General features: G+C 41.7%; 1 protein-coding gene across 1 annotated transcript; it reads right to left on the bottom strand.

Annotated features, from left to right (window-relative positions):
* Positions 1–4,903: 4,903 nt before the first annotated feature.
* Positions 4,904–13,162, bottom strand: LOC135559390 (EF-hand calcium-binding domain-containing protein 3-like). Its single transcript, XM_064993549.1, has 10 exons — positions 13,133–13,162; positions 12,832–12,917; positions 11,792–11,862; positions 11,336–11,479; positions 10,620–10,691; positions 10,256–10,379; positions 9,417–9,565; positions 7,942–8,084; positions 5,550–5,675; positions 4,904–5,134 (listed from the first exon to the last, which is right to left on the bottom strand). Exons 1-10 carry the CDS (start codon positions 13,160–13,162, stop codon positions 4,904–4,906), a joined length of 1,176 nt encoding a protein of 391 aa, XP_064849621.1.
* Between the last annotated feature and the right edge of the window lie 2,917 nt (positions 13,163–16,079).

Here is a 16,079-nt window from a genome sequence, read left to right as displayed (position 1 = left end):
TGATGTGTTTTCAGTGTCACTAAATAGATTAAAACTACACAGTAGGCAAAAGGTTGCAATGACATTTTCACGTTGAAGTTGTATACTGGTTGTTAAGAGGATATTTTGTCTGACTTTTTAGCAACCAGAAAATATTTCTTCATCTGGTTTTAACTTGGATATCTGACGGGTACATAGTATGACATCTTGATAGAGAGGATTCAGCATGGCCTATCCATAATGTAGAATTGGAAATCCTATGGTTATTTAGAATTGATTTTACATTTATTGAGAAAAAAAGATGTACTGAGTACAAACCAGGGGATTCCACTTGTTTACAATGGATGGAATACAGACAAAATAATGATTCTAACCTGATCTATTCTATGGACCACATTGATTGCGTTTACACAGGATGCCCAAATCTGATGTTTGGAACAATTATTGTTAAAGATCTGATTGGTCAAAAGACCAATAATTGGGCAAAAGATTCAAATTGGGCTGCCTGTGAAAACACAGCCATAGAGTTCATGGTAATTGTCAGAATTACATAAAGGGGATACAATCAGCATTCAAAGCCCCACGCCTTCCTGGTTCTACACACTAATCGTTATCAGAAGGAAATCGCTCAGTTTTGACGAATTCCAAACAGGAAAAGCACAGATGGGGAAGCTCAATTTTTTTTCTGTCTCTGAGTGTGTATTCCAAATATGTTAACAATTCTTCATCCTGTTCCCACACGTTCCATATACATGTTTCAGTGGGACAGGGGCCTTGAAAAATACTCCTGAAATTCCTCAACAAGCAGGTAAAGGGTGAAGCTGCACCTAGACACTGATCTTGGATCAATTTTCCATTTCCCCCACTAATGGTTAAGGTTAAGTTGGAGGAGGGGAAGCTGATCCTAGATCTGTATCTAGTGGAATCTTCACCCCGGAGCCAACAAGCATCAATGTTTCTGAGAGTGAGGCTATTGCCATTAAAAAGACGCTGTAAAAGATGTCTTTGTCTGACGTTGAAGTCACGTTAATTTTCATTTCTAAGTGAAAGTTGAAAATACATCTTTTACAGAAGTTTAAAATACATATTTTACGTATGTTGAAAAGATGACGTTAAAAACATGTATTTGTCTGACATTGAAGACAAGTTCATTTTCAGTTCTAAGTGAAAGTTGAAAAGTGTATGATATGTATCATCATATATGAACATTGAAAATAAGTATTTTTTTGGGTTGTTATTTCTATGGCTACATTTCAACCATACCTCATTTCACTTACATCTATATGTACATTTAAAAGTCATTATGTTACATTCATACATTTTATTTTCAAATAAAATATCAAATTAGAGTAAAATGGAGAACAGTTATTATTGCTACAATCTGTCACTTGCACTTACCTTAGCCTTTTCAAACACTTTAGAATTGGCAGTGAACATGTTCAAAGTTTTCTGACACCACCAACAGAACTCTTTAACTTCTCAGTATGAGTTACAGAAACATTTGACTTTCTCCACACTAAAAAGAAATAGGTTCCTGGAGTGTCCTTTAGGGGTTCTTCAAATTAAAACTGTGGGAGTGTATGACTGTGATATGTAGTTGTTTAGCTACCTTAGTTGTATGCACTGTAAGTGGCTCTGGATAAGTGTCTGCTAAATGACCAAATTGTAAATATAAAAATGAACACTTGCAAAGCACCCTGGGTATTATTCCAATGAGCTCTGCCCCCAAACAAGACCAAATTTGGCAGGTCTGGATTAACCTAACGTAGCACGGGTAAAAGAAACGCCTGAAACTAAATGACCCACATTCTGGTCAAATGTCGGGGAAGGTTCTCTTCTGGACTGTTCAACCAATCCAGTAAATGTGGAGGAGGAGTTAAGATGGAGTGTCACCTTGTTAATATTCAGGATGGAAACTACTTCAGAGAGCAAGATAGCAAGTGTTATCTAGCATTAATGGAATCTCTGCCAAAGAAGACATCAACAAAATTGGTATGTGGTGTCTGTTGACTTTGTGTCAAGAATTTAATCTCAAAGAAAAACAAACAATATTATATATCAAGTTATATCTTTCATCTTTTCACACATCCAAAAGTGGAAGTCGATTCATAGTCTCTCTTCCTTTTCCACTGGAAACCATATGTCTCCAATTTTTGCCAAATGCTGAGGGTGGGTCCGGACTGGACCAAATTTGAACCAATCATAGACGTCTATGTTTGGGCCAAAACAAGGCCGGCCTGGACCAGACCAAATCTGAACAGATCATAGTCTATGTTTGGGCTAAATAAAGACAGGTCCAGATGGATCAAAAATCTAAGTCTGTAGACATTGAAATCAAGGCCATAGCGGACGGAACAACCATCAACCAATAATCAATGTCCATGAATGTCCTGTGTCAGTCAGTGCTCACTGGGGTATATCATTTTGGCCAAATCAAATACATTTTTGGGCCAAACCTAGGCCGGTCCAGACCAGACCAAAAATCTAAGTCTGTGGACTTTGAAATCCAGGCTAGGGCGGACTAAACAAATATCAACCAGTAATGCTCACTGGGGGTATGTCATTGTCTTTTTGTCTATCAAAAGTAGGCTATAACTCAAGTCAACTATTGTCTGATGAGTTCCATTTGTGAAAAAGACTGAACGTTAGGCCAGAGTTTCCCAAACCTGGTCCTCGGGACCCCAAGGAGCGCATGTTTTGGTTTTGGCCCTAACACTACACAGCTGATTGAAATGCTCAAAGCTTGATGAGTAGTTGATTATTTGAATCAACTGTGTAGTGCTAGGGCAAAAAAACAAAACGTGCCCCTTTGGGGTCCCCAGGACCAGGTTTGGGAAACCCTGCTTCAGGCGATAGTAGGATAGCGCCCTCCTCTTCAGAAGTGACTTTATCACGACCACTTAATTCGAGACACAAGTCCTTTTTAAGTCAACATTTGGGAAAGGACAGAAGTGGAATTTGTGATTTTAGGTCATGAGTCATTGACAAGTTGCCAACCATTACATAAACCACTCCCAAACCAAACATGAAGCTTAAACTCTTTACGGAATGAGCCAGTGAAAAATTGTGGGACCGTGAGGTCTGATTTAAGATGTTTATGTTAAAGGGTCCTATGATAATCCATCATTTGAAGACTGCGAGAGCTAAAAATGCTTCTCTTCTAGTTTGGTTTGCGACCTATCGGATATGTTAGACTTGTGAGAGAGCCAGTATCCACAATAATACTTTTTTATCTTGTCATTGTGTCATGCCTGAATTCCATTGTCAGGCAAATTAGTACATGTAGATATGTTAAGTACAGTCAGGTCCAAAATTATGGCAACCTTGATAAAGATGAGCAAAAAAGACTGTATAAAATAAACAATACAAATACTGAACCCTATTGTATGAAGAATATATATATTTTTAATTATTTTATACTAATACAACTGCTCAGAGAAAGGGATTTTGATTGTAAAAAATGCATTAAATAAGATAGGGGTCAAAATGATTGGCACCCGTTCGTTATCAATACTCCGGCACCCTTGGGCACTGAGCCTTTTTCTAAAATGTTTTATGAGATTTTTTGCTCATCTCGGCAACCTGCCTGAATGGCAACATGCCTAAGTGACTACAGACCCGTAGCACTCCTGTCCGTAGTCATGAAGTGCTTTGAAAGGCTGGTAATGGCTCACATCAACACCATTATCCCAGAGACCCTAGACCCACTCCAATTTGCATACAGCACAAACAGATCCACAGATGATACAATCTCTATTGCACTCCACACTGCCCTTTACAACCTGGACAAAAGGAACACCTATGTGAGAATGCTATTCATTGACTACAGCTCAGTCCCTCCTGTACTCCCTGTTCACCCATGACTACATGGCCAGGCACGACTCTCCAACACCATCATTAAGTTTGCAGACGACACAACAGTGGTAGGCCTGATCACCGACAACGATGAGACAGCCTATGGGGAGGAGGTCAGGGACCGAGCCAGGTGGTTGCAGAATAACAACCTATCCCTCAACGTAACCAAGACTAAGCAGATGATTGTGGACTACAGGAAAAAGAGTACGTGACCTAAACGACACAGTCCCGTGTGGCACAAACACTGACACAGGAAACAATCACCCACAAAATACCCAAAGAATATGGCTGCCTAAATATGGTTCCCAATCAGAGACAACGATAGACAGCTGCCTCTAATTGAGAACCAATCTAGGCAACCATAGACATACAATTACCTAGAACGGACACAGCCCCATAAACATACAAAACCCCTAGACAAGACAAAACACATACATCCCCCATGTCACACCTTGACCTAACCAAAATAATAAAGAAAACAAAGATAACTAAGGCCAGGGGGTGACAAGCTGATCTAAGAATAAATGTGATTTGATGTGATTTGAATGAAGTGGCCTTCCGAGCGGCACAGTGGTCTAAGGCACTGCATCGCAGTGATGCGGCGTCACTACAGCCTGGGGTCATTACCGGTTGTAACCAGGAGTCCCATAGGGCAGCATCGTCCGGGTTAGGGGAAGGTTTGACCACGGGGGCTTTACTTGGCTCATCGCTCTCTAGCAACTCCTTGTGGTGGGCCAGGTGCCTGCAGGCCTACTTCCGGTTGTCAGTTGAACAGTGTTTCCTCCGACACATCGGTGCAGCTGGCTTCCGGGTTAAGCGAGCGGGTGTTAAGAGGCGCGGTTTGGTGAGTCATGTTTCAGAGAACGCATAACTCAACCTTCGCCTCTCCCAAGCCCATTGGGGGAGTTTCAGCGATGGGACAAAATCGTAATCACGAAATTGGGGAGAAAAAGAGGGGTCAAAAAATTCAATAGGAAATAATAGGATGTAGTGCAAAATCTACATATTTCTTGCTTTTAATTGGAAATCCTCCATACTCCCTCCATACTCCTTCCATACTCCCTGCTCCCTAATACTGGTTTGGCAGCAGAGGCAAGTTGTGCCTCTCTTCCAGCAGGTCGCAGGGCTGCAGCATGTTGCGGCAGCCACTCCAGCTCCAGCTGTAGGTGGAGAATGTGTCAGAGAAGGCATTGTGGCCCAAAGAGTTGTGGTAGCTCTGCAGCGAGCCCCAGGAGTCCCAGGCATCCCGCTGCTTATACTGGCTCAGTGTCTCCAGGTAGGTGTTCAAGCCCTCTTTGGACTGGGGTTAGAGAGGGACGGATGGAGGAGATTGAGGGAGGGAGGGGAGATAGATAAATATATGTAGTGATAAAGAGAAGTAGAGGGATACAGAGATGGAGGAGAGAGAGAGGGAAGTAGAGAGTAACTCCCTTTAACCAGACCTTTCCAAGCAGAGATATTGTTTGTACAGTAGCCCTACATTGTATTCACACGTATTACATAGCACATAGCACACTGTTACACAAAAATGGCAGGGATAGAGAGAAGAGAGAGGCATCTTTGCTGAGAAGATTTGGAATAGATGGAAGGGGGAGACAGAGACAGGAGGAAAGAGGGGAAGACTCAAACATGGCCATTTCTAACTGAAATACTGCAAAGGTATTGACTAAAATGGCAAATGCATGATGCTGTTGTTATAGTGTGAGCTGGAGCACCTTGAGGCGTATTTGGTTGATGTTGTCATAGGTGAGACGTTCTCTGTCCTTCCCTTGCAGGTCCACCTTGATCTTGACCGGAGTGATCATGTCCTTAGTCTCCTTTCCTGGGTACTTGATTGATAACTGTGGGAGGGACGGAAGGAAGTGGAGAGAGAGAGCAAGAGTGAGCGAGAGTGAGCGAGAGAGTGATAGGGAGATGAGTAACTCACAATCTCCTCCCTATAGGCTGTGTCATTGTCATTGGTGATTAGGCCTACCAGCATCGTGTCGTCGGCAAACTTAATGATGGTTTGGAGTCTTGCGCGGCCACAGAGTAGTGGGTGAACAGGGGGTACAGGAGGGGACTAAGCATGCACCCCTGAAGGGCCCCGTGTTGAGGGCCAGCATGGTGAATGTGTTGTTGCCTACCCTCACCACCTGGGGGCGGCCCGTCATGAAGTCCAGGATCCAGTTGCAGAGGGAGGTGTTCAGTCCCAAGGACCTGAGCTTAGTGGTGAGCTTTGAGGGCACTATGGTGTTGAACGCTGAGCTGTAGTCAATGAACAGCATTCTCATGTGGGAACTATGTTGGTCTGCTGAAACATGTAAGGATTTTAAAGGGGGTCAGGGAGAGTTTGAAAATGCCAATGAAGACACTTGCCAGCTGGTTAGCGCATGCTCTTAGTATGCGTCCTGCTAATCCGTCTGGCCCTGCGGCCTTGTGAATGTTAACCTGTTTAAAGGTCTTACTCACATTGGCTAAGGAGAGCATGATTCTACATTCGTCCGGAACAGCTGGTGCTCTTATGCGTGGTTCACTGTTGCTTGCCTCAAAGCGAGCATAGAAGGAATTTAGCCTGTCTAGTAGGCTAGTGTCACTGGGTAGCTCGGGTTTGGGTTTCCCTTTGTAATCCGTGATAGTTTGCAAGCTCTGCCACATCTGACAAGCGTCAGACTGGTGTAGTAGGATTGGATCTTAGTCCTGTAGTGACGCTTTGCCTGTTTGATGGTTGATTTCTTATAAGCATCTGGGTTAGTGTCCCACTTCTTGAAAGTGGCAGCTCTAGCCTTTAGCTCAGTGCAGATGTTGACTGTAATCCATGGCTTCTTGTTGGGATATGTATGTCCGGTCTCTATGGGGACTATGTCGTCAATGCACTTAATTAAGCCGGTGACTAATGTGGTAAACTCCTCAATGCCATTGGATGAATCCCAGAACATATTCCAGTAAAACAGTCCTGTAGAGTAGCATCCGCTTCATCGGACAACTTCCGAATTGAGCGTGTCACTGGTACTTCCTGTTTGTTCTTGCTTGGAAGCAGGAATCAGGAGCATAGAGTTATGGTCAGATTTGCCAAATAGAGGGCGAGGGAGAGCGTTGCATGTATCTCTATGTGGAGTAAATGTGATCTAGAGTTTTTCCCACTCTAGTTGCATAGGTGACATGCTGGTAGAAACAAGGTAAAACGGATTTCAGTTTTCCTGCATTAAAATCACCGGCCAATAGGAATGCTACCTCTGGATGAGTATTTTCTTGTTGGCTTATGGTCCTATATAGCTTGTTGAGTGTGGTCTTAGTGCCAGCATCGGTTTGTGGTGGTAAATAGACAGCTACAAAAAATATAGATGAAAACTCTCTTGGTAAATAGTATGGTCTACACAGCGTATCAAAGGTATTCTAACTCAGGCGAGCAGAACCTCAAGACTTCCTTAATATTAGAGATTGCACGCCTGCTGTTGTTAACAAAGAGACACGCCCTTGAGTTTACGAGACGCTGCCGTTCTGTCCTGCTGGTGCATAGGAAAAAAACTGTTGAATTGACATAAATCATGTCCTCGTTCAGCCACGACTCCGTGAAGCATAGGATATTACAGTTCCTCAGGTCCCGTTGATAGGATAGTCTCGAACGGAGCTCGTCTCGTTTGTTCTCCAGTCATTGTACATTCACCAATAGAACAGAGGGTAGAGGAGGTTTATTTAATCACTGCCGTAGTTTCGTCAGGGTGCTCTCACGTTGGCTTTTATATCGCCGTCTTTTCATATTTGGGTAAAATATATTAAACTTCCCCTGCTATTATCCTTTTATTTTTAGATTCATAAATAGGGATAATAATGAATGAATTGCTGATTCAGAACTGAAATAAAGATAAGAAGCCAGGGAAGATAACATCTAGATAAAGTTTGGTTACATCAATGAAAAATACTTGACAATATTCAACACAGCATGCAATACAGCGGTGATCCAGATGCATTTTCAGTCAATTCAGGTCGTTATTGTAAAATATAATTGATTTATTCTCGATGACTTACCTGGCTAAATAAAGGCGCAATAAATAAAATAAAGTAATAACCGAATTTACTGAATTTAAATGGAATTGTCTCCAACCCTTCTGTCGTTTTAGCTCATACCTGTCTGATGCGCTCCTCAATCTCCACGGTCTTCCAGGTCTTGGCAGAGGGGACACTTCCCTGTGTCGCCACCCGCTTGCCCACCATGACCTTTGACTTGACGTTCAGGCTGGGCCGCTTAGAGTATGGGCTGGTACTGGGAGCTGAGAGAGTCACACAAACAATGCAGTGACTCGGATTAAATTCAATTCAGGAATCCAATGTTGCCAAAGAAGGTATAGGGTTACTTAGAAATGTGTTTCTTTTCAAAAGAAATACAGAGTAGACAGCTGGAAAACAGCAGATTTTTTATGGAATATCTACACAGGTGTTCAGAGGCCCATTATCAGCAACCATCACTCCTATGTTCCAATGGCACGTTGAGTTAGCTAATCTAACTTTATAATTTTAAAAGGCTAATTGATCATTAGAAAACCCTTTCGCAATTATGTTAGCACAGCTGAAAACTGTTGTTCTGATTAAAGAAGCAATAAAACTGGACTTCTTTAGACTAGTTGAATATCTGGAGCGTTCACATTTGTGGGTTCATTACAGGCTCAAAATGGCCAGAAACAAAGCACTTTCTCCTGAAACACGTCAGTCGATTCTTGTTCTGGGAAATGAAGGCTATTCTACGCAGGAAATTGCCAAGAAACTGAAGATCTGGTACAACGCTGTGTTCTACTCCCTTCACAGAACAGCACAAATGGGCTCTAACCAGAATAGAAAGAGGAGTGGGAGGCCCCGGTGCACAACTGAGCAAGAGGACAGGTACATTAGAGTGTCTAGTTTGAGAAACAGACGCTTCACAAATCCTCAACTGGCAGCTTCATTAAATAGTACCCGCAAAACACCAGTCTCAACATCAACAGTGAAGAGGCAACTACGGGATGATGGCCTTCTAGGCAAAGTTCCTCTGTCCGGTGTCTTAATCTTTACTTTTTATTGGCCAGTCTGAGATATGGATTTTTATTTGCAAATCTGCCTAGAAGGCCAGCATCCCGGAGTCACCTCTTCACTGTTGAAGAGGCAACTCTTCACATTAACAATGTCTACACTGTATTTCTGATGAATTTGATGTTTTTTTAATGGACAGAAAATGTGCTTTTCTTTCAAAAACAAGGAAATGTCTAAGTGACCCCAAACTTTTGAATGGCAGTGTACAGTGTAAAATTGAAAGATAGGTAAGGAGTACAGGAGGTTGCTGAGGGGAGGACGGCTCATAATAATGGTGGAACGAAGACAATGGAATGGCTTCAAACACATAGAAATAATGTGTTCTGATGTATTTGATACCATTCCACTGATTCCGCACCAGCCATTACCACGAGCCCAACCTCCCCAATTCAGGTGCCACCAATCTCCTGTGCTAAGGAGGGGAAGTAATATACACAAAATTAAACCAGGAACTGAAATTATGTAGTTTAGATATGTTTCCCAAACACTGGTCAAACGTTGTTCAGATGTTACACAGACATTGCCCAGACATTGCTCACCATTGGGTTTGATGTACTTCATCAGCTGCTTGGGCTGCAGGCCCACCAGATGGGCCCCCTTGGCGTAGTAGGTGATCACGTGACCCCTGCTCTTGTCCTGATGCGGCGCCACCCGCAACACATGACGCAGCGACTTCTTATGGTAATACCTGGGTGGAGACAGAGAGACTCAAAGAACGAGAACTTAAGCTGACAACATTTTATTTTGGGGCTTTTGTTCTTCATATTTTGTCATGAGCAACAGTTTACTCAAATGATTTACTCTAATATTTATTCTCATAATAAACCTCACAATTCTTGGGACCTCCCGAGGGGCGCAGCTGTGTAAGGCACTACATCGCGGTGCTTGAGGCGGCACTACAGATCCCAGGCTGTGTCACAACCGGCCGTCACCGGGAGTCCCATAAGGCAGCGCAAAATTGTCCCAGCATTGTATGGGTTGGGGGAGGGTTTGGCCAGGGGGGCTTTACTTGCCTCATCGCGCACTAGCGACTCCTTGTGGCGGGCCGGGCGCCTACAGGCTGACCTCTGGTCGTCAGTTCAACCGTGTTTCCTCCGACACATTGGTGCGGCTGGCTTCCGGGTTAAGTGGGTGGGTGGGTCATGTTTCGGAGGACACATGACTCGACCTTCGCATCTCCTGAGCCTGTTGAGGAGTTACAGCGAAGAGACAAGATAGTAATTGGATCGTAATTGGATATCACGAAATTGGTGAGAAAAGGGGGGTATATCTTTTTTAAATATATAAAAAAAATAACAAATAAATCTTGCATACATGTAGTGCCTGACCAGAAGTACTGCTAGTGTATATTTTCAGAGAAGGAACGTTTGTATTTTACCGAACTATCTCCCCAGTGGCACTGCTGGGAATAAGGCCCGCATTCAGCATCTGATTCAAGGCTTTGTAGAATACAGAGTCTGACTGATCCACACTCTGAGATGGGTCAGGGGACTCTGCTACAGAGAGAGAGAGGGAGAGAAAGAGAGAGAATGGAGAGAGAGAGGGGGAGGTTTGATGGAGAGGGAAAGGGGAAAACAGAGGGTGACAATGGAGAGGGATAGAAAGGGAGAGATTAAGGGAGGAGGAGTAGAGAGCAGTTGGCACCTGTTTCATGGCTTGAAAAAAATATGTCATTGTGAACATGTGCATGCCATCTAAAATCTGTCAAAACACACTTTTCTCTCATACAGGCTTTTTACCGTTTATACACCTGGCGAACTTCTGACTGTCTGTCATCACACACAGAAAGTCTTGAAAACCTACCTCACCATCTCCTAGAAACAAATCACATTTGAATTATTGTTCCTTGCAATAAAAGTACAGATAGCTTTCATATGTTCTACGAGGGATGGGGATTTGAAAGAACGTCTGTGTTGGAGTACTCTCATCGAAATCATTTTGAGTCATCAAGTTATTGCATGTTAGCGTGAAACGGGGCTGATGGCAAAAAAAGTATCCTATTGGATCTTCCAATTAAGCCTGTGGTTGTTCTGATACACAACTGAAAATGTAATTCAACATAATTACTGCACTTGACATTCTCCACACACATTTAAACGTTTGAAATGTTCTCTGTGCTTTATACATTGTACCTGATAAATAGCTGCATTTGTGCATTTTTGAGTATTTGTTAATAAGCAATTGAGTACAAACCTTGAATCAACCACTCACACCCACCCCATCATATTCTACCCGTCTTTGATTTCACAAACATCTGAAAGGCTAGTTTGGAGTTAATTTTTAGTTCCTAAATAAATTGAAAATGTATTGGAGCCAGGTTATAAAGGCATTTCACATTCAGTGGAACATGTTAGAATTGCTAATGGAATGTTTTCATCTTGTGAAATTTCCAATAGCATCATTCCTTGATCCTGCATTGGGATACATTGCATGTGTATGTCCTTGTGAGTGACCTCACCGTCATAGTCGGCCCTATGTAGGGCAGCCTCAGTCTGCTCGGGGCTGAGTCTCATGTTTACTGTGTCCAATAGGGAAGAGAGACCCACTATGTCGATGCAGCCATGACTATCGGTGGCAAACAGCTTAAAGACAGCCTGGAAAGCTATGGGATAGGATAGAATAGGAAAGGATTAACTTGATTGTCCCTGAGGAGAAAACAAACTCCTTCTGGTTGAAAATGGATGGTTTGTACACTGATGACGGTCCTATGACCAAAACTTAAGCTTGAGATCCCTTAAATACACAATTTTTCCGATTGTATTATTTTCCTGTTTGTTCGACTGGAATTAACTAACCTTCTTTTCATTTTAAATTCTTTCGACAGGCATGCACAGCGATTGACACTCATTTAAAGTATAGAAATTATTGTGTTTGTCTTTTTTCACTATTGGTGTCACAAGGTGAATTTTGTCACCTTCAACTTGAGCATCTGAGAGTGGCTCCTCTGCAACCATGGTTGCCAAGTCCTTGAGCTGACCCACACCCCTGTTGGTCAGAGCCATGGTGTGACATTGGTAAGTAAGAAGGGACATTGTCATCAAACAGTTCTAAAATTCTAAAACCTCTTTATTTTCAATAATACCGACTCAGCACTGTTGGCATACTTGCTCAATGAATCTATTCTAGATTCCTCGCCTCCTCTCTCCTCGTCTCCTTGCCAAAACGCCTTGAAGGAGAAGGTGCGAGAGGAGGTACCTTGGACCTTCTCCTCCAATACAATTGACAAGGAGGTGAGGAAATAGGATGTGAAAATTGCGGAAAGACAAGTTGAGGTAAGAGATGTAGTTTCAAAAATTTGGAATGATAAAACAGACTGCACTTTACACTGAGTGTACAAAACATTAAGGACACCTTCCTAATATTTTGTCCCCCCCCAGAAACTCCAGAAAGTTGAGTGAAATTCAGTCTTGTGCTTTTCTATGCAGGCTGATTCTTCTTCAGCGCTGCAGCTTAGAGGGAACATTGATGCTGGCCCATGTTGACTCCAATGTTTCCCACAGTTGTGTCAAGTTGGCTGGATGTCCTTTGGGTAGTGGACCATTCTTGATACACACAGGAAACTGCTGAGTGTGAAAACCCCAGCAGAGATGCAGTTCTTGACACAAACCGGTGTACCTGACACCTACTACCATACTCCGTTCAAAGGCACTTAAATATTTTTGTCTTGCCCATTCACCCTCTGAAAGGCACACATACACAATCCATAGCTCAAGGCTTAAAAATCCTTCTTTAACATGTCTCCTCAACTCCATCTACACTGATTGAAGTGGATTGACGTTGATAAGGAATCGTAGCTTTTCACCTGGATTCACCTGGTCAGTCTGTCATGAAAAGAGCAGGTGTCCTTAATGTTTTGTACGATCCATTGGAGGAGTAGGCCTAGTAGCATATAATGCTTGTCTGATTCATGTTGTTCTGATCAAAAATCTGAAGAAGAAAACAACGCGTACTCACAGAGAATCTAGGACTTCCTTCAAGTCTGAGGTTATCCTGTTGGGGTCTATGTCTCTGCTACCCTGACCCACAGGGTTTTGGGTGCCCTAGAAATACAAGTGAGGTGAAGGTGAATTATTTAGGAAATGTGTTTTTATGAAAAATGTTGTAATTATTATTATATCAATAACCTGTTTGTTTTTTTCTCCAGTAGAATATGTTTGTCTTATTATATCAATAGCCTATCTTTGTCTTGCTTTTTACTTTTTCACCAATATAATAAAAAGGCTAAATAGTGGGAAATGTATGTTACTAGCCTAACCTTCAACCTGCCTGCTGGGGTCTCTCTCATTGTGACAGGTATGGGATGGTCCATGCTTCTCAGATAAGCTCACATAGGGCGTTGACCCTGCAGGAAGGACAATTGGAGAGTTTTAGTGCAGTGATGGAGTATAAAATTATATCAAAGCCATGACGTCACAACCAGACCTACATCATAGAGGTCCTATTAAATGACGTATTCTTGATCCTAATTCTATTGCCTAAAAAATACGTTCAAAATAAGCTTACCATCTCAAATAAAAACGCTGAAGTAAACGCTGAATTGATCACATTGGTTACTTAAAGGTCTTCTAAAGTTAACGATCAGAATTGCCCATTTTGTGTTCTCACGGTGAGAGTAAAAGGAATGGTTTCCAACATCACTTCCCAAAGCACCTCTTATAGAAACAATCGAAGGGACTCAGGTTCTCACAGCCATTTCATTTGCACTAATTTTGGGGACACAAGTGTCATGGGTTACCTATGACGTACGCATCAGTGACGTTTCTTATTTATTCGACAAAATTAGCAGAAATCCCAATTACTCCGTCTCGCACCTGCCGTTTTATCTTGAACATTTTTTTCCTCAACAACAACAAAAAGTGTTACAAAAGCATAATACTGTATCTAATGTAGGTTCATTGTCCTGTCATGGCAAAAGTCATGTTTAACTAGGCTATAACACTTGATAGTCAAACTATCATCGCTGTAGAACAAGTTTCTCAGAGACCTTTGCTTAAACCTTGTTCAATACCATTCATCAGATGCGTAATTTGTTTAGGTCTAGCTCACAATTTCAGAAAGTGAGAATAGGATAATTCTATATATTCAGTGGAGACATTACCATTTCCATCCTTCGTTCTCCGCTAATACCCTTACATTTGGAATAATAATTTAGCCTACGGGGTAAGACATTTCATTTCGTGATCAGAATTGAATAACCTTTTTTTTGTGTCACCAAAATTATAAGAATATTCTGCATTAAGTTCCTTTTCATTTTATTTGTATATATAGCCTACCATTAGTCTTTACCATTCATCTTAATAAAGCTAATAACTCACCCAAAAATGTATTGAGAAATAATGCATTTACTGTATATTTACTATATATATATATATATAAAAGCCTATGTGTTATGGCATGAAGGATATATAATTTTTCAGAGCACATTGCAAGGGCTAAATGGCAGATTATTATGCCAAGGTAAATGCTCATTCATTGTAACAAAATGTAGCCTATACTTTTTTTATGATACACTCTATTTAAAAATAAAAAAAAGTTCCAAACACTTTGATAAGATATTTTGATATGATGATATGTCTTCAAGTCTTGTCTTACCAGAACTGGACGAAGTGTATTGACTTTCATCACATCTTTCTTTTTTTGAGGGTCAAAATACTAATATAGGCCTACACTCAACTATACTTAGACTTGTGTCTCAAACCACTTTTAAATGTTTTAATACAACATCTATTTGAAATAGTAATTGTAATTGTAATACTCACAGCTTTATTTCTAGGTGTCTGGCATTGTCCTTATTGTCAATGGGTCAATGTCGCTCACGAAATACACAGAGATAGCGACTTTCACCGGCAGTGGTCTGTCCCGCACCTCCATGTTGCTTATCGCACAGGACATCATCGTAGTGGGCATCACAGTCTCGGTCATCTTCCTTGGGTGCTTCGGGGCGCGGACCGATAGTCGCTCCCTTCGGGCCTCAGTGAGTAACATCCAATTAATTAGACCTACTGCATTTTTGCCCTGTAACCAATGTTAGCATTATAGCCCCTTAAAGTTCCAGTGCAGTCAAACTTGATTTTCCCTTGTTTTATATATATTTCCACGCTATGAGGTTGGATTCGTACTTTGGAATTGTGAAAATGATGATAATGCCATTTTAGTGTAAGAGCTGTTAGAAAAGACCTGACATTTCAGCCTGTTTTGGATGAGAGGGAGTTTTGGCCTTTCAAGATGACATCACCATGAGGTAAATTAGTTAATTGACCAATAAGAAAAAAAGTTCCAAACCTCTCTACCCATAACAGCAAATGTTCTGTTTCCCCTCCCCACTCAAACCACTCCCAGACAGTCCTAGCAAAATTCTTGCTTGGGAAATAGCTTTTTGCTAAGAAGCTATTTAAAAAAATGTTTTTAAAACTATTTTAATTGAAAGCAATCACAGTACGGTACTTAATTGTTACCCAGAAATAATTTGATATTAAGATTTTTAAAAGGCTGCATTGGACCTTTAAAGCTAATTATTTTGGATACCATGAGTGCAGGCTGAATCAGGTTGGAATCAACACCTTGTGGTCATCAGGACCAGAATTAAAGAAAGCCCCATGAGCTTGCAATACGCAGCAGCATACACCCTGCATACCACTGCTGGCTTGCTTCTGAAGCTAAGCAAGGTTGGTCCTGGTCAGTTCCTGGATGGGAGACCAGATGCTGCTGGAAGTGGTGTTGGAGGGCCAGTAGGAGGCACTCTTTCCTCTGGTCTAAAAACATATCCCAATGCCCCAGGGCAGTGATTGGGGACACTGCCCTGTGTAGGGTGCTGTCTTTCAGATGGGTGTCCTGACTTTCTGAGGTCATTAAAGATCCCATGGCTGAAAATAATTAACATATTATTAAAAAAATAAAAAAAAAAAGATCCCATGGCACTTATTGTAAGAGTAGGGGTGTTAACCCCTGTGTCCTGGCTAAATTCCCAATCTGGCCCTCAAACCATCATGGTCGCCTAATAATCCCCAGTTTACAATTGGCTCATTCATCCCTCTCCCCTGTAACTATTCCCTAGGTTGTTACTGCAAATGAGAATGTGTTCTCAGTCAACTTACCTGGTAAAATAATGAATAAATTAAAAAAATAATTTGCATTAACACATTTTATTTGCTCTGCCATTTAATAATGCTAAGATCCTTGTCATGATCCTGACTATGGAGATT

Source organism: Oncorhynchus masou, chromosome 18, assembly GCF_036934945.1.
Source record: "Oncorhynchus masou masou isolate Uvic2021 chromosome 18, UVic_Omas_1.1, whole genome shotgun sequence".
NCBI lineage: Eukaryota > Metazoa > Chordata > Actinopteri > Salmoniformes > Salmonidae > Oncorhynchus > Oncorhynchus masou.
The sequence above is the reverse complement of the archived record's forward strand: the minus strand, read 5'-3'. Positions and strand labels throughout refer to the sequence as shown.

Coding starts and splice junctions, on each gene's coding strand:
- LOC135559390 (XM_064993549.1), bottom strand. CDS start 13,162: ATGAGAGAGACCCCAGCAGGCAGGTTGAAG. Junction 10,692..11,335: donor ACATAGGGCCGACTATGACG/GTGAGGTCACTC, acceptor ATTTGTTTCTAG/GAGATGGTGAGGTAGGTTTT. Junction 5,135..5,549: donor TCAACCAAATACGCCTCAAG/GTGCTCCAGCTC, acceptor CTCTAACCCCAG/TCCAAAGAGGGCTTGAACAC.